This window comes from Macadamia integrifolia, chromosome 9, assembly GCF_013358625.1.
Source record: "Macadamia integrifolia cultivar HAES 741 chromosome 9, SCU_Mint_v3, whole genome shotgun sequence".
NCBI lineage: Eukaryota > Viridiplantae > Streptophyta > Magnoliopsida > Proteales > Proteaceae > Macadamia > Macadamia integrifolia.
The window spans coordinates 31,990,525-32,015,213 of record NC_056565.1 but is presented as its reverse complement, the minus strand read 5'-3'; the positions used below and the strand labels follow the sequence as shown (position 1 = coordinate 32,015,213).

Sequence of the window (24,689 nt, the reverse complement as noted above, 5' to 3'; positions counted from 1 at the left end):
CATGATGCCAGATCCAGCCTTCAATTCCAAGTTTTAAATCCTATAATCCATATAATAATTCAGCCTTATCCCAACTAAATGGATGGGATTGATTACACACATCCTTGCCCTCCAATCAACAGATCCTACAATCAGTTTAACTGGACACTTCAATAGTTTTTGGAATCAATAAGAAGCAATGGAAACACACACTAGAACCCAGAGCTGCTCCATAGGACCACACCAAAACCAAAAAACCGCAGCCCAAACAAAAAAAGCATGGCACAGCCTAATACAAAGCAATTCCTAATAAAAAATTCTTACAAAAGATCTAGCTGAAACCCATCAAAACCTTCAGGACTAAAAGCAAAGATAACCAACCTTATTGGTAGGTTCCATGAATCCAATTATCCAATACAAAGTCAAATCAAGTTTCAGTAAAACCATCAATTTGAGGGGAAGGAATAACTCGTATTAGAAGCAGATGATCAGTTGGGGTATTAAAGCACCCCGTGGCTATGCAAGTATTCCAACAATATTCCACAGTGGTTGTAATGGTAGTTAATTTCTGGCCTAGAACATAATCCAAGTATATATTACTGGAGGTGTTATTTGAAAGCCTTCTCCACAAGTTCTTTAAATCGCTCACTGGTCAGAGTTTTCCAAAGGGTTTAGAGAAATAGCAAATGACAAGAATTTGAATTTAAGATGTGAGACATTACTTTAAACTTGTAACAACCACCACCCCCATAACATATTTATTTTCAGCCACCAATCCTCATAGGAAGTTTTATCAAGTAGCAGGAAAGAAGCAATAGGGGAAGCTCTCAATAGAGAAACTGAGAGAACATTGACGGCTGAATACATTCCCCTATTACACTCCAAGAGTACGGTCTACTGATGCAACACCCTTCCATAGGCGGATCCACTCCACCATCGCATCTGCTGCTTGTCCAAACAAAGGATCCACCGAACCTAGCCTTTCCTTCACCATCGCCGCAATCTCAAGCACACAATCCTCTGCCACCGCTGCAGTCCCTGGCAATTTGACTGACTGGAAGAAAGGGACCACCTCCTCCATCAGCTTCATTCCCCGCCACTCCTTCTTCAAGGTCTCAACGGCATCACCTCTGTCCTTCCTCCACACATAGGGCACCCCACTCTTCACCCCAAGGCCCAGATGATCACAGACTACCTTGGCACACATCCCGCACCATATGTCTTCAATAGTTTCCCACCTCTGCTTGCCCTCCACAGCCAACCGCAGCCCGGGGATTAAAGCAGGCCCTATCGCCTCACGATCAAAAGCTACATTGATCCCACTCAAGGGCATCATGCCCTTCAACGGCACAGTCAGTACAGCATCAACATACCGAGAATTCCTCTCCTCTGGCTTAAGGGCTTGGGTAGGAGCATCATAATCTGCCAAATTGAGCCATAGCCCACATGATAGGGCACACTTCACTCCATTCCGCAGGCTGAATGGGTACCCACGCACAAAGTCTGCACCCTTTTGGTATGGATCATAAAGTGTGTTGAAGAAGAATGGGGTAGCAGGAAATCTGAGATTGGAAATATGCTGGGCCACGGCATCAAATATAAAGCCCCTATCATCCTTTGCCGGGACGCAGTCATCATCAACTGCAACTATATACTTCTTACGGGAGACAAGATAACCAAAATACCGGCAGGAGTAACCAGAGAAAAGAATAGAAGTAGAGCCCAAGATTCGATCCATGTCAGACTTCGTGTACAGATCATGGTTGAAACCTTCTGGAATTTTAAGTTCTTCCTTCATTTCAGGATCTTTTATGATTATCAGGTGATATCGGGAAAGGATAGGTCGCCATTCCTCCAAAAAAGAGGTAAGATCAGGCTGGATTGCTACAACCACAACATCAACCTCATCATCCTTGATGATAGGGTGAGTCATTTTCTTGAATAGAAACCAGAATTAACCAAGAAAACAGAAACCCACTCTGGGCTGCCTAAGCTTCCAACTGTCCTGCCTTTTGGGTCCTCTAGAAGTTTCTGCAACCCACTTAGACCAGATTCAAAATTTCTCAGAGCATCCTGTAAAGAGCATTTTGATGGTAAGAAGGCCATCTTGAAAGGGATGAAAAAATGGAGGAAGACCAAGATAAAGAAGATACAATGACTGGTTTTAGTGACGACTCACTAGTAGGAAGGACAGGAGTGATGATGTGCTGGATATTAAGCGCCTGAATCAGTGAGAGGATTTCATCATTGCCTGTTGTCACAAACAGCTTCAAAACCTTCTCTGTCAGCTTTCCAGCACTCAGTGTTCTCTGCCATCAGGAAAAAAATGCTGTTATTTAAGAGATATTTTGCAGGAGGCAAACAGTTACAACTAGACCCTATACAGTGTCATAATAACCTTTTTCTCCAACCTCCCCTGGAAGGAGGGAGGGACGGTGGGAAGGGCAATGGCAATTACAGATTAAATCATAGAACATCTGTTCATAATAAATATAAAATTTGATAATAAAAGCACCCCAATTGTCTGATAGAATCAAAATCAGAACAATGCTACTCAAATAGGCCTGCAAGATAATTGGCAAATATCAGAACCCTGTGGTTTCATTATGAGTCAAATGATGTAGATTCATCATTGTGTATGCTTTGTCGAGATTAGTGGTTACTGCAAATTGTGACTTCACCTTACTTTGTTTGAAACCCTAGTTTATAACATGTTACAACTAGGGTTTCCTATGGTGTTGAAGACTACTACAGGAATGTCTTATCGCACATGAAGTTTTCTTATTGCTGCTGATCCCTACAAGTGGTGGTACTCTGTTTTTTGGCCTTCTGGCTGCACCTTTGGATTGAAGTTATCTCCCCCTCTAGACCGTCAAGTGGTTGAGATTTTTTGGGTTCATTCATATCGCCAAAGGTCTCTTATTGCTCCAAGTTTGATGCCGATCAGCCGAGTAGATTGTTGAATATTGAAGAGTTATAAATTCTGCAATTTTGAAGTTCTATTTTGGTGCATCTACCTATTCTCCACATCCAGCCATTGGATTGCTCTCATTGTTTGAGTTTATCTCCTTCTACTTCTACCCCCAACTCAACCCGATCCTTGCCATCATTGGCCCTGATTTGCTGCTTCAAGTTTTCTCTGGGATGGTTGTTGGTTATCTCTAGAGGTATTGGCCCTTGGTGGTTGCCTTATTTTCTACTTTGGTAGATCGTTTGTTTATGATCTTGAGCTGATATATTATTGTTGTTTTGTGTTGATTGTGGCTTCTTGACTGGTTGTTGGTAATCTACATTCATCTGTGTACTTTCTAAGATTCTGTATTTGCATTTGGTTGTTTCTTCTAGTATTGTTGCTGCTACCCTTGTTCTTTTTTGGTTACCATGGGCGATTCTAAACCTCCTCAAGACTCTGTTAATATCCAGATTACTACTATTTAGCTCAATGGAGCTTATAATTACTTACTTTGGGCTCAAGCTGTTAAGGTGTATACCAATGCAAAAGGGAAATTGGAGTATATGACTTCCTCTCCTCCTGCCACCACTAATATAAACAACAGAGTAGAAAAATTGGATGCGTGAAAACGACACACCTCTAGTATAATTATGGAATAGTATGGAACAACCTATTGCTTCCAATGTTATGTTACACATTATAGCTAAGAGGGTGGGATTATTGAAGGAAACCTTCTCCCAAGATAAGAATAAGGCTCGTGTCAATGATTTGTATGAGAAAATATTCACATTTAACCAGGGAGATCAATCCGTTAGTGAATATTATGGTGCCTTTAAGGGGATGTGGAAGGAATTACCAACCTCTCACCACTGATTGAAGATGCAAAGAGCTGAGTTTCAAGTTACAAAGTTCTTATTTGGGTTGAATTCAGATTTACCGCCAGTTAAAGGCCAACTACTTATTGGTGAAGGGTACCTTCTATGAATAAGGCATTCTACTGTATTCAAAGTATCATCTCTTCTTCTCATTCTAGAGTTGACTCATCCTCTTCTTCCAAGGAAAGTGGCACATTCATTACTAGTAATGGTGGCCGTAATGAGGGTCCAGTGGATCCACCTAAATGCTTAGGGCCAAAGTCTAGAAACAGTTGCAATTTGGTAATTAAGTGTCCCGAGAGACCCAACCCGATTGGATGTGGGCCCACTTAAATAAAAAGCACAAATATCAGAATCAATGGCAGTTTTGTAAATTGCAATATTCCTAGAATTCCCAAGGAGCTATTAGCAAATAAAGAAGCAATAGGATATGGAAAGGATTATTATTTATTGCTTAGGGTCAAACAAGGAATAACATTCACTTGATGGCAGGGTGTAAATAAGAGGTTAAAGGAGGGGTATTACTATGGAATGAAACAAAAGACTGTCACAAAAGACAAAAGGCTTATGTAACGTATGAGTGGAGAGGGGTAATATGGCAGTGGGACTTAAAAGTATAGGATAGAGGAGAATAAAAGGAGAGGGGAAGGGTAACCTTGGAAAATATTAATATGACTTTAACACAAAAGGACAACAGCAATAAAGAAGGATAATGACTAAGAGAGGAAAAGAAGCTTTATCTTCTTCTTCCTTCAGACTGAATAGTGGTGAAAAACCAGGAACTCCTCAATTCGATCCAGTAATGAACCCATTATCCCAACTTCTCAAGATTTTTCAGATTTGAACTCCCAACCCTTTGTACTCTAAAACCACCACAAGGATCAATGGTAGTAGCAATCAAGAAAAGTGAATAACATCCCTGAAACAAGACCTGGCAGAAATCATAGAACAGCTTAGTTGCAGGTCAAGGTCTTCCACGTTTGGTGCAGTATTGAGAACTTATATGAAGGGGTTTGGGTCGCCTAGAAGAGGGCTTCCTTCCTCATAATCTCAGCCCAAACAGATCAAGGGAGAGGCAGATCGACCCACCTGATTAGGACAGCAGCTGTCGCCCAGAAACAGAGCACAGGTAACAGTGGCTCAAGGATTAAGGACAGGTTGAGTTACAGGGTTCTGGTAGTGAACCAGAGGTAGTTGCAGATCTAACAGGGGTTTAATCTTTGATTCCAGAACAGAGAGGGAGAGAACCAGGGAAGCAGAAGAAGAGAGATCGAGAGTGGTAGCAGGGAAGAGAAGAGAAGGGGGGGTTGTCTCGCCGGACAAGGAGGAAGAAGAGAGAGGGGGGGGGAGAAGACAGCCACGCAGGGGGGGAGTTTCACAATCACTTCATTCTTCATTAATCAACTAATTAATTCCTTGGGTTACATGCCTTACTTATATTAAATCAAAATAAAACTCTTAAGACTGAAATAGAAAATCTTAATTGCTTCCTAAATTAAAGTCTAATAAAATAGAAACACAATAAAACTAAAATTGGAAATTTCTACTTACCTAATAGCTACCCCAAAATAACTTAAAATAAAAGACAACAAATATCCTCAAATAAAATAAAATCCTAGAATATTCTATTAATCTTGAACCCAAATTAGTAACTTGGAACCCAAATTGGATCTGGGTCTTGGTTCGGGTTCTGAAGCGGGTTTGGGTCGTTCAATCGGAGCGCTGCTACATCAGGCCGTGGTTGTGGTTCTAGTTCTCCTGGTAGAGGTCATAGTTCAGGGGGAAGACAAGGATGTGGCAGAGGTGGTAGTGGTGGCCAGCAGACTGATCAGCCTATCCAACAGTGCTCACATTATGGCAAGCTTAATGGGCACAACAGATGGCCAATGTAGCAATGTTTGATGGGAATTTTGACATGGTAGCACCTACTGACTCTAAACCTAGTACCTCATTTGAAGTGAATTCATCAGGGTCCTCATCTCAAGAAGCTCTGGTAACTCAGTTACTTAAGCATGTCCAGCAGCTTAAGTCATCCACTTCCTCCTCTACCGCTACACTTGCCCATTCAGGTATCACTGTCCACTGCAATTTTTACTACCCCATCTCCCTCATCCTGGATTACTGACTCTGGTGCCTCTAATCAGATGACTAGTAAGTCTAACTTGTTTTCGTCCCTTACAAAAACTCACCATCCCCAACATGTTTCTTACTAATGGGTCTTCCACCCAAGTGATTGGTCATGGTACAGTTACACCTTCTTCATTGTCTTTGTCGAATTTCTTTCATGTACCTCATTTAGCACCAAATTTGTTATTTGTTAGTCAACTTACAAAAAGACTACACTATTCTTTTACTTTCTAACCTTCCTATTGTGTTTTTCAGGATCTTCAGAAAAAGAAGATTAGTGGAGGGCGTTACTACCTCAATTGTGATCCATCTTCTGCAGTTGTTGATACATTTTCTAGTAGTGTGTCTCCTCTTCAGTGGCATCATCAGTTAGGTCACTTTTCGTTGTCTAAACTTCAACATTTGGCTCCGAGCTGCAAGTCTGTGTCCCTTCTTGAATGTGAAGCATGTGAGCTTGGAAAGCATCACCATTCTATTCCTTCTTGTAGCAAGTCTAGAAGTCGGTCTTTATTTTCTTGAGTTCATTCAGATATTTAGGGTCCTTGTCAAGTCAAAGATAGGTGAGGTCTTTATTTTTTGTCACCTGGTAGACAATCATTGTTGTTTAACATGGTTGTATCTATTGAAGGATTATTCGGAGTTTCTATCTAATTTTAAAGCATTTTATCATGAAATAAAAACTCAATTGATTTTTTTATTAAAATTTTCCAATCTGATAATGCTTTTGAGCATACACGGACTCAAAGTTCCTCTTTTTGTTCTGACCATGGTATGATTCATCAAACAAGTTCGTATACTCGGTAGATGGTGTTACTGAAATGAAACCAACATTTATTGGAGATCACTCGGTCATTATTGATTCATATGAATGCTCCCAAAAGATTTTGGGGAGACGTTTTAACCGCTTGCTATTTAATTAATCACATGCCTTCCTCCATTCTTAATAATCCAACTCCTATATCTGGAGTTTTCCTTATTTCTTCCCTGTTTTCCTCACCACCTCGTATATTTGATTGCACTTGCTTTGTCCACAATTTGCACCCAGCTACTGATAAATTGTCTCCCCGGGCTATCAAGCGTGTTTTTCCAAGTTAATCTCATACCCAAAAAAGGTGGTGTTGTAGCGATCCTATTATTTGTCAGCACTTTGTTAGTGTTGATGTACATTTGTGCAGCGGTACTCCATGACTAGGCAGATTTGGAACTACAAGTACAAGATTGTATTGCGTTCAACTAACAATGGTACTTCATACTAGGGATACATAATCCCAAGGGAACAACACTCTGCCAAGGGTTTTACCTGGTCAACTCAGTTTTTGTCATTCGAGGGGATGACACTCCATCTAGCCGATCTGAGGTTGGCTCCGTATGGTAACTCTTCAAAAAAAAAAAAAAATCAGGTGTTTTTCTCTTTTCTTTTTTTTTTTTTTTTTTGGGGGGGGTGGGGGAACAGAAAGGGGCTAAAAACTGTATGGAATGTCTTTTTTTTTTTTTTTTTTTCAAATAAACCGGGTACTTGGCACAGTTTTTGCACAAAGTTTTGGTTTTTTCAACCTCATAATTGATTCTGAGCAAAAGGCTGAGAAACACATGCATCCAACAGCTTGGAGTTGATAGAAGTTACGAGGAGACGGAGAATTAATATCGCATCCATCCAAGAGACCAGATGGAAGGGTAACAAAGCAAAGATGTTAGATGACTTCAAACTCTGGTATATGGGAGATCAAAGTAATAGAAGTGGAGTGGCACAATAGTGGACAAAGATCTAAAGAATGATGCAGTGGAGGTCAAAAGGGGGGGGGGGGGATAGGATTATGTCTATCAAACTGGTATTGGAGAAAGAGGTTGTCAATATTGTTGACGCATATGCACCCCAAGAAGGATTGGATGAAGGTTGCAAATGCTAATTTTGGGAACATCTTGATGCGTTGGTGCAAGGTTTTGACCAAGAGGATTCAATTATTATTGGAGGGAATTTTAACAGACATGTTAGGAGATACCGTCAAGATTATGAGGAAGTCCATGGAGGATATGGGGTTGGGGTCATGAACGAGGAAGGGACCTCAATCTTGGACTTTGTAGTTGCTTATGACCTACCTATTGTGAACAGCTTCTTCGCAAAAAGAGAGGAGCACCTGGTGACCTACAAAAGCGGGAATCACACCAGCCAGATAGATTTCTTCCTTACTAGAAGGGCAGACAGAAGATTATGTAAGGATTGTAAGGTTATCCCGGGGAGAACCTAACCACCCAACATAGGCTGGTGGTTATGGATTTACGCATCAGTGCTCAGGAGCATAGGAGGAGGGAGCCTATATACCCTAAGATAAAGTGGTGGAAATTAAAAAGAGAGTCCCTAAATGCATTTACTGGTAATGTGGTCAAACAAGGTAAGTGGGACTTTAAGGGAGATACCAATGAGATGTGGAATGAGATGATGATTTGTATTAAGAGGGTTACAAAAGATGTGCTAGGCGAAGCAAAGGATAGGTGTGAGGCACCTAGAGAGACTTGGTGGTGGGATAATGAGGTCCAAGCTGCCATTCAAATCAAGAAATACTGTTTTAAGACATGGTAAAGGACTAGAGTAACAAAGGATAAGAAGAGGTATTATGAAGCCATAAACGAAGCTAGGAAGATTATGGGAAAAGCTAAGGCGAAGAAATATGATTTGTATATCAACCTAAGCACAGAAGGAGAAAAAACTATTTATACGATAGCTTAGATGAGAGAAAGGAAAAGAGTAGAGATTTTGACCAGGTGAGGTGTATCAAAGGTTAGGATGGAAGAGTGTTGATAAGGGATTAGGACATTGTGAAGAGATGGGATGATTATATTTGTGATCTACTAACAGTTCCAGTAGAAATGACCAAAAAAAAATTGCATCATTCAACAAGATATCACACATTATATGTATGTCCGAAAGATCAGGCGGACGTTAAAGAAGCCTTAAGAAAGATGAAAGTTGGCAAGACATCGGGCCCAAATGAAATTCCAATTGAAGTGTGAAAAACCCTAGGGGTTTGTGGGGTTAATTGGTTAACCAAGTTGTTTAACATGATTATGAACACAAGAAGATGCCAGATGAATGGAGGAGAAGCATTGTAGTGCCAGTCTACAAAAATAAAGGGGATATCCAAAGTTGTAATAACTATAGAAGCATAAAACTTATGAGCCATACCATGAAACTCTGGGAGAAGGTTACTGAAGCCCGCCTGAGAAGTGACTCGTATCTTGGTCAACCAATTTGGCTTTATGTTAGGTAGGTCCACTACAGAAGCTATCTACTTATTGAGGAGACTTATGGAAAGGTATAGAGATATCAAAAAGGATCTCCATGGCCTTTATTGACCTAGAAAAAGCCTATGACAGAGTCCCTAGAGACTTACTCCACTATGTCCTAGTGAAGAGAGGGGTGTCGAGTAAATATGTAGAGATAATCAAAGATATGTATGAGGGGGTGGTGACTAGTGTGAGATCTATGAGAGGTATGGGCAAGGAATTCTCAATTACGATTGGGCCACATCAAGGGTCAACCCTAAGCCCTTATCTATTTACACTTATTATGGATGAACTAACTAAGAACATTCAAGGCAAGGTCCCATGGTGTATGTTCTTCACTGATGATATTGTCTTAGTGGATGAGACAAAAGCAGGGATTAATAATAAGTTAAAGCTATGGAGATCAACCATAGAAACAAGAGGCTTCAAGATTAGGAGAACAAAAATGTATATGAGGTTAATTTTAGTAACACTATAATGGATAATGACATAGTGAGAATTGAGGAAAGAGAGATACCACAAAGAGACTTCTTTTAGGTATCTTGTATCAACTATAAATAAAGACGGGGACATAAAGTAGGATATTTCAAAGAGATAAAGTGGGATGGATGAAGTGGAGAGGTGCAACTGGAGTACTGTACGACCAACTATCTCTTTAAAGCTCAAAGGAAAGTTTTATAGGAGTATTGTTCGACCAGCTAAGATGTATAAAGCGGAATGTCGAACAGTCAAGAAGTGTCATATTGCAAAGCTGTGTGTAGCAGAGATGAGGATGCTAAGATGGATGTGTGGAAAAACTAGGAAGGATAAAATAAGAACGACAGTATTAGAACTGATCTAGAAGTAGCTCCAATCATGACAAGCTCTGAGAAAGTTGTTTGAGATGGTATGGACATATTCAACGAAGGCCTAGAGATGCCCCAGTAAGGAGTAGGGATATGTTGCTGATTGATGGAGCGAAAAGAACTAGGGGCAGACCTAAAATGACGCGTCGCCTAGGCGACAGCCGCCTTGTTGCACTGCATGTTGCCTTGTGTTTCGGCACTTATTTATGCCAAATATCATTTAAGTAAATGTTTTTAATATTTGTTATTTCATTTACTTAAGATATTATTCATAAATAAGCAAATACCCCCTATTTGAATCCAATAAAAATAGTTTAAAAATCAAATTCCAAAAGGATAAAAAGTCAACCCCCCAGTCCAAGAACAAAAACTGGATTTTGGTTATAGGGACGATTTTCAACTTTTAAATACTAGGGTTTTTCTCAATTATGAAAATTTTATAAATTCTATCATGTTAAAACATTGCTAAAATCCAAAAGTCCGGTAAAAAAATATTTTGTTTTGATATTCATAAAATTATTTTCATTCAGGCGATTTTAACAGTATTCGCGCACTTAAAAATAAGTTTGACTGAAGCATAACTTTGTCATTGCAACTCAGATTTAAGTAATCTTAGACTTGTTAGAAAACTGGTTTTATATTATAACTAATACAAAAAGTCTCATTTAAAAATAAAATCATTTGACCAGTCAAACTTATTATAGAATAAGAGCATTTCTCTAAATGTTGATTTTTTATAACTTAATATGACTTAATGTTAATTTTTTATGATTTGATGTGGCTAAATATTGATTTTTAATGACTTGATGTGGTTTAATCTTGATTTTTTATGATACAAGGTATATATAACTTACTAAATAATGTTAGAAAATAGGAAAAATAAAAAATAACACTTGTTCGCCTTAAGGCGGGCGCCTTCTCGCCTAAGCGCTTAGACAACCCTCCACCGCCTTGGTTTGCCTTGGCGCCGTGACAACTATGATCTGTCCTTTTCGTCAATTTTAATTTTCACTTCATTCCCCCCCCCTTCTTCAGTTATGTGCCCCATTCATTCTCCCTTTTCTCTGTTTAGACCATAGTTCTTCCTACTTTGTTTTGTGGGATCCATGTAACCAATCCCATTAAGTTGGGATAAGGCTTAGTTTGTTGTTGTAATGTCCTGAAAGAGGCTGAGACTAAGAGAGTCTGACACAGGTGAGAGACCTGAGCTGAGAGAGCCACTTCTCCCCTTCTTCCTTTGTCAATCAATTCTCCCTTTCACCTTTTCTTAATTCTTATGTTTCTGAGTGATAATTGTGTTTCCTGAGACCTATTGAAAACCTCTTGAAACCCCAACATGATTGCTGATTGTAGTTGTTGTTCTGAGAAGGCCATTAAGACCTGCGGCTACCTATTCTAGAGATTTTCTGGGCAGCAGTGTTGTTGCCATATCTTCTAGGTCCTTGGGCCATTAAAACCATCTTTTGAGGACCATCAGGCCCCATCTAAAGGCCACTCAACCAGGGGCCCATCTGTGGCCAGATTGCTGAGATACAAGAAACCACCCAGATTTGACCTAAATCAAGATTTCTCCCAACTGGTTATACAGCCATCAGCTCAGGCTCATCTTTTGGGGTTTTCTTGAGGCTTCTATAAGCCTCACTCGACCAGGGTTACAGCTCTATATGAGCTCTCTTCTGTGAGTTGTCTGAATTCTTTGTTTTAACCTCAATCTCCAAGATTTATGGAAATCTGTATTCTGTCCAGATTAGTAGCCTGATTATTCTGGGGTTGATTACCTACTGTTAGGACTTGGTTTGATTGATGTTTAAGTCTTAAATACTGTCTGGGCATTGGTGATTTGTTTACCATTTTTTTCTGGAGTTTTTTCTCTATTCTGCCCTAGCCGATTGGCTGTTGTTCTAGGTTTCTGCCACTGATTTGGGGGTTATTGTTACTGATATCAGTAGCATTTGTATTGTTCTTGAGGTTGTTCGCTGATTCTACTTGGGGTTGGGTGATGTAGATCCACATTATGGAAGGAAATATGAGAGGAAGAAGGGTCCAGCCTTAGTCCACCTAAGTGGCTAGGGTCCAGCCAAGAAGCCAGCTGAACCCCTACTTGGTCCACCTGAGTGGCTAAGTACAAATAAGGGCCAATTGGGCCCATCGGCTAGGGGAATAATTAGTAGTTGTTTTTAATTAATTAGTGGGCCATTGGGCCCATCGAGTTGAGTAAGTGGTATGTCGAGTCCAAATTGTCTTAGGACTCTTATTTGTTTTCCACATAGGTTTATATTCCTAGTCCAATTTTGAATTCCTAGTTGTAGTAGGAGTGTCTAGTCCTATTGGGAAACTAACTCCTAGTAGTAGTTTGATTGCTATTCTGCCCTCTATAAATAGAGGAGCCTATGTACTCATAATTTCAGATTTGAATAAAGAATAATTGCAGTCAATTGCTTAGAACAGCCAGGATAGCTGTGGGTGAGAAGCCCAGGCCGAGACAGCCGCTCCTCCCCCACTTTTCCCTTTGTTTCTTCTTGGTTAAGGCTTTCTATTTTATCCTAAAGTTACTGTTGTTGAAGTATACGACTGTTGTGAATATTCAGAAGTTCAGATCTGTCCAAGTTACAAACCAGGTTTGATTATCTCTCCTGAAGCCTGCGATTATTTCTCCTAGGTCAGAAAATCAAGAAAGCTTGTAACTTCACAACCAACCGTCATAATCCTCTCAACTTTGGCGGTTTTTGTACCCTCCCTAGGGACTATCTACGCCCAAGAGTGCAGCTCAATCGAACTCCTATAGACCTGGCCGCACCTCTCTCTCTCTCCAGCTCTATAGCAGGTCTTTCTCTCTCCTATCGGGTTGTGTTTTGGGCTGGTTTTGCTCCTATATGGGTATTGTATCCTTGGGGGTTTATTTGAAGGTCTTATTTCTTTGTTTCCTGATCCTATTTGTATTGTTTGGGGTTATAAATTGCTGGGATAGTTTCTTGTAATATACTCCTGCATTAAGTGGTATCAGAGCTATGGCTCAGACAGAAGAACCCCAACCCACCCTTCAAGATGTGATGAAAGCAATCCAAGCCTTGTCTATGAGGTTGGATGGACATGACCAATAGTTGGCTGACCTAAAAGAGAGTACTGCTGCCCACTCTAACACCCAACCAACTGTTGCCCAAACTAATGTTCAACCTGCTATTAATTGCATTGGTAATGTTCCCAGAAGAGTCACTATGCAACCTAGAAGGAATGTCCCAGCTCAGAATGATGAGTATGATGAGTATGACAATCAGCTTTATCAGCCTGACGATACGTACAAGGTCAAGTTAGAATTGAAAGAGTACAATGGGAGGCACGATCCCCTCTACTACTAGGACTGGGTAACTTCTTTTGATGACTACTTCCGATGGTACCGTAAACCTGAAGAAAGGAAAGTTCAATTAGTTGTCACTAAGTTAATTGGTGGAGCTAAGGATTGGTGGAGGAATGAAGAGAATAGGCTGATCCGCAGTCGTCAGATGCCTCACAATAAGGAAGACTTGAAATTTATCCTTAACGATAGATTCTTGCCACCTACCTACCGACGTCGATTCTACAACATGCTGAATACTCTCAGGCAAAGTACTATGACTGTAGGAGATTATGTTAATCGTTTTAATGAACTGCTTTCACGAACAGGTGCCCATAAAGAAGATGAAGAACTGCTCATATCCCGTTTCAAACTGGGGTTAAGGTATGATATTCGTGAGAAGCTTGGCGTGATCAAGATACCCTCCTTAAGCACTTGTTTTGACAAATCACTAAAAGCAGAGGATCTAATCAAAACAACCTCTAAAAGGTACATCCAGCCAACTGACAACAAAAAGCCTTATGGATTTCCTACCCGAGCTCCACAAGATACACAGGATAAGGGGAAGGCTCCAATGGGAAGGGAGAGTGGATCTGTGACATGCTACAGTTGTGGAAAGACTAGACACACGGCAAAATTCTGCCCTAAGCGGGGACGATCCAACTCTGTCATCAGTGCCATAGAATCTAATCCGGATTTACATATCCACGAACCTCAGGATGACGATTGGACTGTTAATGTTGCAGTTGAAGGAGAGGAGGATGAACTGGAAGATGAGCTTACACCAGAGAATGATGATCCTCATGCCTATGTCAATGTGGTTGCAAAAATCCTAGTGTCTGAAACTAAGGGTGAAGACTGGAAGAGGCACAATATCTTCTACACCTTAATGTCTAGTGGACCTCACAAAGCTCAAGTGACTGTGGACAGTGGAAGTTGTGTGAATGTAGTATCTCAAGCCTTTGTCATTGACGGAAAGCTTAAGACTGAATCCCCTCCACAGCCATATAAGGTATCTCTTCTAGACAGCAACACCATAGCTGTAACTCAACGGTGTTCAGTCCCATTGAAGGTCTTAGATTATGAAGAAAGTGTATGGTGTGATGTCATCCCCATGGTCCTCACTGATGTACTACTTGGAAGGCCTTGGTTATATGACAACAATATGCTAGTGGGAGGTACTAAGAACCAATGCATCTTCGATCACAAAGGAAAACCATTCATTCTAAACCCACTCAACATACCTCAGGTAAAAGACAAGTTAAGGGGTGCCCAACTAAGGAGACAACATGTCTTAAAGAATGTTGCTAAGACCTCTTCCAAAACAACCACTAAGCAAAATAAGCAACCATGCAAAGAAAATTTCAACAAGAAAAACACTGTGGACAACAAGCTATGCGTGCTGCCCCATAGAGAATTCTTGACCCTTGGTGAAGAAACTGGCCTAATCATAGCTCTTGTTACTAAGGCTGTTGAACCAGTGATAGTGGTCAAACATCCCCCACAAATCAAAGAGTTACTTGTTGATTTTTCAGATTTGGTGCCAGAGGAATTGCCTGATAAACTACCATCGATGAGGGATATTCAGCATGCCATTGACCTTGTGCCTGGGTCAGTACTCCCTAATCTGCCCACTTACCGTCTCAGTCCTACAGAGCATGGCGAGCTCAAGAGGCAAGTGGATGATTTATTAAAGAAAGGGTTCTTGGTTGAGAGTATGAGTCCATGCGAAGAACCAGCCCTATTGACACCAAAGAAAGACGGATCATGGTGTGTGTGCATTGACAGCTGGGCCATTAACAAAATCATGGTAAAGTACAGATTTCCTATTCCTCGTTTGGATGATATGCTTGACATGTTGACAGGAGCCTCCATCTTTTCAAAGATTGATCTACGGAGTGGCTACCATCAAATTCGAATCCGTCCAGGGGATGAATGGAAAACAGCCTTCAAAACAAAAGAAGGTCTGTATGAGTGGAAGGTTATGCCTTTTGGCCTCCCCAATGCACCTAGCACTTTCATGAAGGTGATGACACATGTACTACGACCCTTCATCAGTAAATTTCTTGTAGTGTACTTTGATGACATACTAACATACAGCAAAGCACAAAATGAACACTTGGAGCATCTGAGACGTGTCATGAGAGTACTACGGGCAGAAAAGTTATACATCAACTTGAAGAGATGTTCCTTTATGCTGCCCAAGGTCATCTTCCTTGGTTTTATTGTGTCTTCACAAGGCATAGAAACTGATCCGGAGAAGGTAAAAAGTGTCGTTGATTGGCCTATTCCAAAGACCTTAACCGAAGTTCGTAGCTTTCACAGTCTTGCTTCATTTTACCGACGATTCATTCGGAATTTCAGCGCCGTTGTAGCCCCAATTACAGAATGCACAAAAGGGGAAAAAGTCCCATTTCAGTGGACTCCGGCAGCCACTAAAGCTTTCAACTTGATCAAACAAAAGATGACAGAAGCACCAGTGCTTAGACTACCCAATTTTGATCTTATGTTTGAAGTGGCTACTGATGCATCCCATGTTGGGATAGGAGGAGTGCTTATGCAAGAGGGCCATCCGATTGCCTTCTACGGTGAAAAGTTGAATGATGCAAAAAGAAGGTATTCTACCTATGATTTAGAACTCTATGCCATTGTTCAAATCCTCAAGCATTGGAGGCATTACTTAATTGGCAAAGAGTTTGTGCTCTATTCGGATCATGAAGCACTCAAATACTTGCACTCACAAAAGACCATTAGTGATCGGCATGCTAAATGGATCTCATACTTGCAAGGATACATACTTGCTCTCAAGTACAAAGCTGGGAAGGAGAATCAACTTGCTGATGCACTTAGTCGAAAGGTGATGATGATGAACACCTTCACAGTACAAAGTGCAGGAGTGGAACACATTAAAGAAGAGTACATTAGTGATGCTGATTTTTCAAAAGTATTCAACAACCTACAAGGAGGACGGGATGACAAATTCGCTATACATGATGGGTATCTTTTCAAAGGCACTCACCTCTGCATCCTAAACACCTCTTTGAGACATCACTTGATTTAAGAGCTACATGGAGGAGGAATGGGTGGACACTTTGGCAAGGACAAAACATACTTCATGATGAAAGACTTATACTTTTGGCCTCAACTCTTAAAGGATGTGCAACATGTGATACAGAGATGCCGCACTTGTCAACTTGCTAAAGGAGAAAAGAAGAATACAGGATTGTACACACCGTTGCCCGTTCAACATGCACCTTGGCAAGACATAAGCATGGATTTTGTCCTAGGCTTACCACCTACACGGGAAAGGTATGATTCCATATTTGTGGTAGTAGATCATTTCTCCAAGATGGCACACTTTATCCCGTGCAAGAAGACTCTTGATGCAAGTCACTTGGCCAAACTCTTTTTCAAAGAGATAGTGCGCATACATGGTATACCACAGACAATTGTTTCAGATAGGGATGTCAAGTTCATGAGCTACTTCTGGAAGACTCTATGGCTGAAAACAAATACTAAACTCAAGTTTTCCACTGCATTCCATCCTCAAACAGACGGACAGATGGAAGTGGTGAACAGAAGTCTTGGCAACTTACTCTGATGTCTAGTCCGAGACTATGAAAAGACTTGGCCATCTATACTGGATATTGCTGAATTCGCCTATAATATTTCTGTCAACCGCACCACAGGTCGTACACCATTTGAGATTGTCCTTGGACTGCAGCCTCAACGACTGGTTGACTTGGTACCTTTGCTACCTCAGGCCCATATTAGTGTAGAAGCCGATGAGTTCCTTAGACACATCACGGAGGTACATGCTAATGTTCGTCGTCGCATCGCTGTTAGCAATGACAGATACCAAGCAACTGCCAATCGACATCGTTGCTACGTGGAATTTCAACCTAGTGATTTGGTAATGGTTCGAATTCCACCTGAGAGGTTTCCTCCTGGTACAGTGCACAAGCTCCATCCTCGGAACATGGGTCACTACAAGGTCTTGAAGCGCATTGGCACTAATGCTTACATGCTAGAGCTACCTCCTACTCTGAAGATCAACAATGTCTTCAATGTAGCTGATCTGACGATATATTTGGGACACCATTTTGATGACGGTGACACTGAACACACCCTCAAACTTCCTCAATTTACAAACCCTAAAGATTATGTCATCGAAAATGTTCTCAACAACAAGTTCACCACAGTTCGTGCGGGCAAAGGGTACTACTCCTTCCTCATTAAATGGAAAGGTCGACCACGAGAGGATTGTACTTGGATCTATGCCGATGACTTTCAACGCCTTGACATGGACCTCTATGAGCACTACATGTCCCTTACCCATTCATCAGAGTTGAATGATTCTAAGAAAGGAGGAGCTAATGTAGATCCACATTATGAAAAGAAATATGAGAGGAAGAAGGGTCCAGCCTTAGTCCACCTAAGTGGCTAGGGTCCAGCCAAGAAGCCAGTCGAACCCCTACTTGGTCCACCTGAGTGGCTAAGTACAAATAAGGGCCAATTGGGCCTATCGGCTAGGGGAATAATTAGTAGTTGTTTTTAATTACTTAGTGGGCCATTGGGCCCATTGAGTTGAGTAAGTGGTATGTCAAGTCCAAATTGTCTTAAGACTCTATTTGTTTTCCACATAGGTTTATTATTCCTAGTCCAATTTTGAATTTCTAGTTGTAGTAGGAGTGTCTAGTCCTATTGGGAAACTAACTCCTAGTAGTAGTTTGATTGCTATTCTGCCCTCTATAAATAGAGGAGCCTATGTACTCATAATTTCAGATTTGAATAAAGAATAATTGCAGTCAATTGCTTAGAACAGCCGGGATAGCTGTGGGTGAGAAGCCCAGGCCGAGACAGCCGCTCCTCCCCCACTTTTCCCTTTGTTTCTTCTTGGTTAAAGCTTTCTATTTTATCCTAAAGTTACTGTTGTTGAAGTATACGACTGTTGTGAATATTCAGAAGTTCAGATCTGTCCAAGTTACAAACCAGATTTGATTCTCTCTCCTGAAGCCTGAGATTATTTCTCCTAGGTCAAAAAATCAAGAAAGCTTGTAACTTCACAACCAGCTGTCAGAATCCTCTCAACTTTAGCGGTTTTTGTACCCTCCCTAGGGACTATCTACGCCCGAGAGTGCAGCTCAATCGGACTCCTACAGACCTGGCCGCACCTCTCTCTCTCCAGCTCTATAGCAAGTCTTTCTCTCTCTTATCGGGTTGTGTTTTGGGCTGATTTTGCTCCTATATGGGTATTGTATCCTTGGGGGTTTATTTGAAGGTCTTATTTCTTTGTTTCCTGATCCTATTTGTATTGTTTGGGGTTATAAATTGCTGGGGTAGTTTCTTGTAATCCACTCCTACATTATTGGGTAGCTATACCTAGCCTTACATTATTTTAGTTTCAGGGATAGGAATTAGGGGTTTTCAATTTTAGGTTTTGTTGTGGTGTAAGATTTATCCATTGTAAACACATTTTTCGAAAAGAGAGAAGAGCATATATCCTTCAAAAGTGGAAAATATAATAGCCAAATAGACTTCTTTTTAACTAGATGAGTAGAAAAGTTATCATATAAAGATTGTAAATCATACTAGGGGAGAGCTTAGCCATGCAACATAGATTAATGACCTTAGATATGTGCTTTAAAGTGCCGAATTGTACGAGATGTGAACCTATTTGCACTAGGATAAGATGGAGGAACTTAAAAGTTGAAAAATTAAAGACATTTACTGATAAATTAGTATCACATGGAAGGTGGGATTTAGATGATGACCCAGTATAATGTGGAATGAGATGGCCAATTATATTCAAAATACAGCTACAAATGTTCTAGGTGAATATAAAGGAATACAAAACTCATCTAGGGATTCTTGGTGGGTGGGGGGTGAGGAAGTTCAAATAGAAATTAAGGCTAAGAAATCCAGTTTTAAAACTTCGCAAAGAACAAAAGATGAAGAGGATTTCAAAAGGTATAAATCTAATAGAAACGAAATTAAAAAGATAACTGGGAAAGCAAAGGCTACGAAATATGAGGATCTTCATATCAAATTAGGCACAAAGGTAGGGGAACAAGGTATCTATAAACTAGCCAAATTGAGGGTAAGGAAAAGTATAGATTCAACCATACTCAATGTATTAAAAGTAAGGATGGCAATATTTTAATAGTTTACTCCCTGTTGATTCTCAGGTACAGGTAACTCTTGAATGTATGAACCCTATCTCTCTTTAATTTTTGCTTTATTGTTTCTTTAAGCTTTTATATTATTTCTATAGTTTACTTAATGAAATAATACAAATAGTAGTAACTTAGAAGGGTATAATAACCATCAAGACACTACAAATCATAGATATATACGGAAGATTAGGGTGGCAGGTGGCTGAAGTAAAAGAAGCCTTGGGAAAGATGAAAATAGGTAAAGTAGCAGACCCAAATGGTATCCAAATAGAAATTTGGAAGAGTCCAGGATTTTGTGGATTATCGTGACGAAATAGGTTGTTTAATAAGATTTTGAGCACAAGGAAAATGTCGGACGGATGGAGAATAAGCATTATGGTGCCGATTTATGAAAAAATGAAGGTGATATTCAAAGATGTGATAATTATGGAGGAATTAAACTCATGAGTCATTCTATGAAATTATAGGAGAAAGTAATTAAAGCTCACCTGAGATATATGGAAGATTAGGGTGGCAGGTGGCTGAAGTAAAAGAAGCCTTGGAAAAGATGAAAATAGGTAAAGTAGCAGACCCAAATGGTATCCAAATAGAAATTTGGAAGAGTCCAGGATTTTGTGGATTATCGTGACGAAATAGGTTGTTTAATAAGATTTTGAGCACAAGGAAAATGTCGGACAGATGGAGAATAAGCATTATGGTGCCAATTTATGAAAAAATAAAGGTGATATTCAAAGATGTGATAATTATGGAGGAATTAAACTCATGATTCATTCTATGAAATTATAAGAGAAAGTAATTAAAGCTCACCTGAGACATGAAACTAATATTTCAGTAACCAATTTGATACCGAAGCTATTTAATACTTAGGATACTAATGGGAAGGTCTCACGCATATAGGAAAGATCTTCATATGGTCTTCATTGATTTAAAAAAATAAATAAATAAATAAAATAAAATAAAAAATCCTATGATAAAATTCCTAGAGAGTTAATTTGGCAAGTTTTAGAGAAGAAAAATGTCTCGAGTAAATATGTAGATATAATTAAAGATATGTATCATGATGTAACGACTAGCATGAGAACTATGAGAGGACAAGGTAGTTGATGCAGAATAGAGGCTGAACCGGGTTGACCCTTCAAGCAATCTCAACCTAGACGAACCGAGTCCGGTTGGGTTTTTGGGTTCAACTGGATATCTTAGGAATTATTTTATTTAGGAGAGAATAAGTTATTTTTATTTGGGAAGATATATAATCTTTTTATTTCGGGCAGTTGTTAGACAAGTAAGGAGTTACAAATTTGAGTTTTATTTTGTTTTTAATTTCATTAGTTAGACCTTAGGAAGCAATTAGAAGTTGCTAGTTTAGTTTTAGATTTTAATTTCAGTTTATATAAAGCCATGAAACCCAAGTTATTGGACAGATTTGAGAATGGATTGAATGAGTGGTTGATTGAGCCAGGTAGGTACTTCACAATGGCCGTGTGACCTCTTCTCCCACCCCCCACCCCCCACCCCCCACCCCTATGCGATTATCTCTCCTCTCTCCTCTCTTTCTTCTTATTTTCTGATCTTACCCTTCCCTGTTTCTGGGCAGTTACCAGCAGCCTTGATTGTTAAAGTCAATCCCCATTGATACCCCTCAGATGAGCTTGAGATTTTGGGTGTGAGGACCTCTATCCTAGGCGACTTGAACCTTAGAACTTCAGCCCTAAAGACCCTTCCTGTGGTGAGGAACAAGACCTGCAACATAGCTGAAACCCAAACCTTCCGCCAGGTTTAGTTCAGTGGTCTAATACTCCTCTTTCAATTGGGCTTTTGGGTGTCCATTAGTGGGATTCAAGAGGCCTACTAGTGAAGAACCTTCGCCTGAAACGTCAGCCTGAATCGTGCTCTTATGGCTGAGATCTCCCTTTGATGGCAGGACTGGTTCTATCACTTGGTGTTCCATCGAGAAGAAGAAGAGAGGCTCTTTTGTTGCTTTTATAGCCGCTCTTTTCTCTATTAATTAGCTTGTGTCACGTACCCAGTAAGTGCTTCTTCACCATCCTCAACAAATAATTTAAATTCCCACTTGTGTCCTCTCTGTTTAACCAACCCAATTACACATTAGAAAATTCTGATTATTTACAAGAGTGTCAATCTCCTTTACAACTTCAGTTTATTTACAAAAACTGCCATCAATCTTTGATATTTGGTTATTACACTCTTGAATGGGCCCATAAGCGATCCGATTCTGGATTTTGGAACCCAGATCCGCATCAGTTGTGAATTCCAAATAACGGTTGGATTACACCAAGGTTCATCTGTAAGCTTGTATTTCTTTGCACTAATCATGAATGAGTTGACTAGAGACATCTTGTATCCGATCCCTCGGTGTATGCTTTTTATAAGAGATATTATGTTGGCTAATGAAACAAATGCTGGGATAAATGTAAAGTTGGATTTATGGGGATCAACACTAAACAAAAGGGAGGGCCTTGGTGCAACGGTAAGGTTGTTCCATTTTTACTTAGTGGTCACAAGTTCAAGTCGGAAAATAGCCTCTCCACTAAGTGGAGGTAAGGTTGCGTACATTATGCCCCTCCCTGGACCCCACGATGGTAGAAGCCTCATGCACTGGGTACATTCTCTTTTAACATTGAAATTAAAAGGTTATACAGTAAGTAGAACAAAAAATGAGTTTATAATGAGTAACTTTAGCGACAATAGGACTGAGAGTGGGGTGGTGAAAATTGATGATATGGAGCTACCCCAAAGTGATAACTTTAGATACATAAGTTCAATCATGAATAAAGGAGAAGTAGAGGATGATAATGTTCAAAGAATTAGAATAAGGTGGATGAAATGGAGGGGTGCATTTGGAATGTTGTGTGATCGACGTATCTCTTCAAAACTCAAAAGGAAATTTTATAGAACAATTATATGACTAGCAATGACGTACAGAGCTAAATGTTGGGCAGTAACGAAAAAACATGTAAACAAACTTCATGTGGCTGAAATGAGGATGTTTCAGAGGATGCGTGGTAAAACTAGGAAAGATAAAATAAAGAATGAACAAATTAGAGCAAACCTAGGGTTTCCATATTCATGATAAGTTGCAAGAAACCTGTCTAAAGTGGCATGGACATGTGCAACAGAGGCCTTCGAGTGCTCTAGTTCAAAGAAGTGATTTCAAATTGAAGGAGCTAAAAGAGCTAGAGGTAGGCCTAAAATAACCATAGAAGAAGTAGTGAAGAAAGACATATATAGTTTGTATGGCTTTGAATAGAGTGGACTAGAGTCAATGGACCCCATTTAGTTGGGATAAGGGTCAGTGAGTTGTTATCTATTTTGTAGATTTATGACTAATTAATAAATAACTAAAAATATAATTACATGCAAACCGAAGATGCAGGACCAAGATCTCATCTCAAGTATTAAAATCAACACATTTAAATATAAAATGAAAAAAAAAAAAAAGGGGATTAAAATGAGGATTTATCTCAGATTTCAAGGGATATCCTCACATCTTGCTTTTTTTAGCATTTTTTCCCCTAAACAATCTTGTAGATGGATTTCACAAGTTTCAGGAAAAATGAAACAAGTGTGTTCAAAAAATATATTGGGGACTAGATGGTTTTCGCTTTTCAAGTTAAAACCGAAACTTCCGATCCAGACTACTTCGCTGGTCGTATTTGATCCAAACCAGTCTGTTTCTCGCTACAACCCTCACCCAGCTGTGTTCCGAATAGCAATCTTGTGATTTCATTATTCCATCACACTTACAAACTTCACCATTCTACTACTATTTGATAAAAATTCTAGAGCCATTTCCCATGCTATACAAGCAAGTTACTGCAAATTCCTGACACATCCAACAGAGCATGAATATGCAACCAAGCACAACTGATTTCTCAATATAAAAACTCCCAAACGTAGGCAGAAACCCCTGAAATCATAGTTTACAAAGCATCACCTTAGTCACCTTGTTGGTGTCACCTTGTGTCCAGGCACCCTTCAACGCCTTGGGTCGCCTAGATGCTGTGACAACTATGGTGGAAATGTGAACCCACTTTTCTATTTGATCCCCCCCACCTTCTGCCCCTTTTGGGGCAATCTATTTGATCCCTTATTATATAGATAAAGTTTATCATTTAACTTAAATTTTCACCAGAAATCAAGGCCAATTTTCCAATAGATCAACTCTATTTTATTGGACCTTTTACAGTATACGAACCAACAACCCACCTCAAGTTTAATAAGAAGATGCAAATATGTGTCCATAACGAGTACAAAACACCTACTCTAACTAAACAAACATAAGTAACTTTTCATCAACCAAGTAAAGCGACGCTTTTTAAACTATGATTAAAAAGACATAAATATTTACCAGATTAAAAAATAGATGATCACAATTATAACAAAGATGCAGTTTACCATACTGAATCAATGCTAAACTTCAGAAACTTAGTGGCCAGTAAACTAGAGAGAGAAAAAAAGAGCATATAACTTTCGAGAATAGGAAGAAACACCTAGTTAGATTAAGCCAGGCGAAATTGCTCAAGGAAAATGCCCTAAAACTATCTCCTAAATTAAAAATTGACTACAAAAATTACATATGTATATTCAAAATCAATGAGAAACCATCTCATATCTCAAATTTTTCAACTTGAATACAGGAAACCAAAAAACCCATCCACCGAATCAGGCAATTTACCCAGAAAAGAACAACAATAAGGGAGAATCGAAAAAGCCAAAAAGTTTACTTAGCTAACAAGAACAAAAGGAGGAAGAGGGTTAAGGGGAAAGAAGACATACCAGGAAGAGGTCGAGCAGAATGTGTTCCGGAATGGCAGAGAGATCGGAGAGATGAGAGATATTAAGGATAGCGGAGTCAATGGCGAGGGAAAGAAGGGAAGGTGATATTCTCATTCACACATTTATCTATATGCCTTCCCCTTCTCTCTGCGTCGAAAACTGAAAAAATACACTAAAGAATTGGCCCGACTTCTACTTGGCCTGTTGGCTGCCTCGATCCCCCGAAGCTGCAGACTATTTTGCCATTCTCTCCCTCCCACTTTGGTTGATCTTAGGCGTCTATGGTAAGCCAACACCTGTCGGAGATTCTTACCCATTTATTTG

The 24,689-nt window shown here is 39.8% G+C and overlaps 1 protein-coding gene across 2 annotated transcripts; it reads right to left on the bottom strand.

Moving 5' to 3' along the window:
* Positions 1-525: 525 nt before the first annotated feature.
* LOC122089385 (probable UDP-arabinopyranose mutase 5) lies at positions 526-24,689 on the bottom strand. Of its 2 annotated transcripts, XM_042659070.1 has the most exons (3): positions 24,366-24,689; positions 2,159-2,288; positions 526-1,902 (listed from the first exon to the last, which is right to left on the bottom strand). In XM_042659070.1, the coding sequence occupies exons 1-3, from the start codon at positions 24,477-24,479 to the stop codon at positions 854-856; spliced, it is 1,293 nt and encodes a 430-aa protein (XP_042515004.1). In that variant the 5' UTR covers positions 24,480-24,689; the 3' UTR covers positions 526-853. The 2 variants fall into 2 exon arrangements, with proteins under 2 accessions (XP_042515004.1, XP_042515003.1); XM_042659069.1 differs by lacking the exon at positions 24,366-24,689 and having other exon boundaries at positions 526-2,020.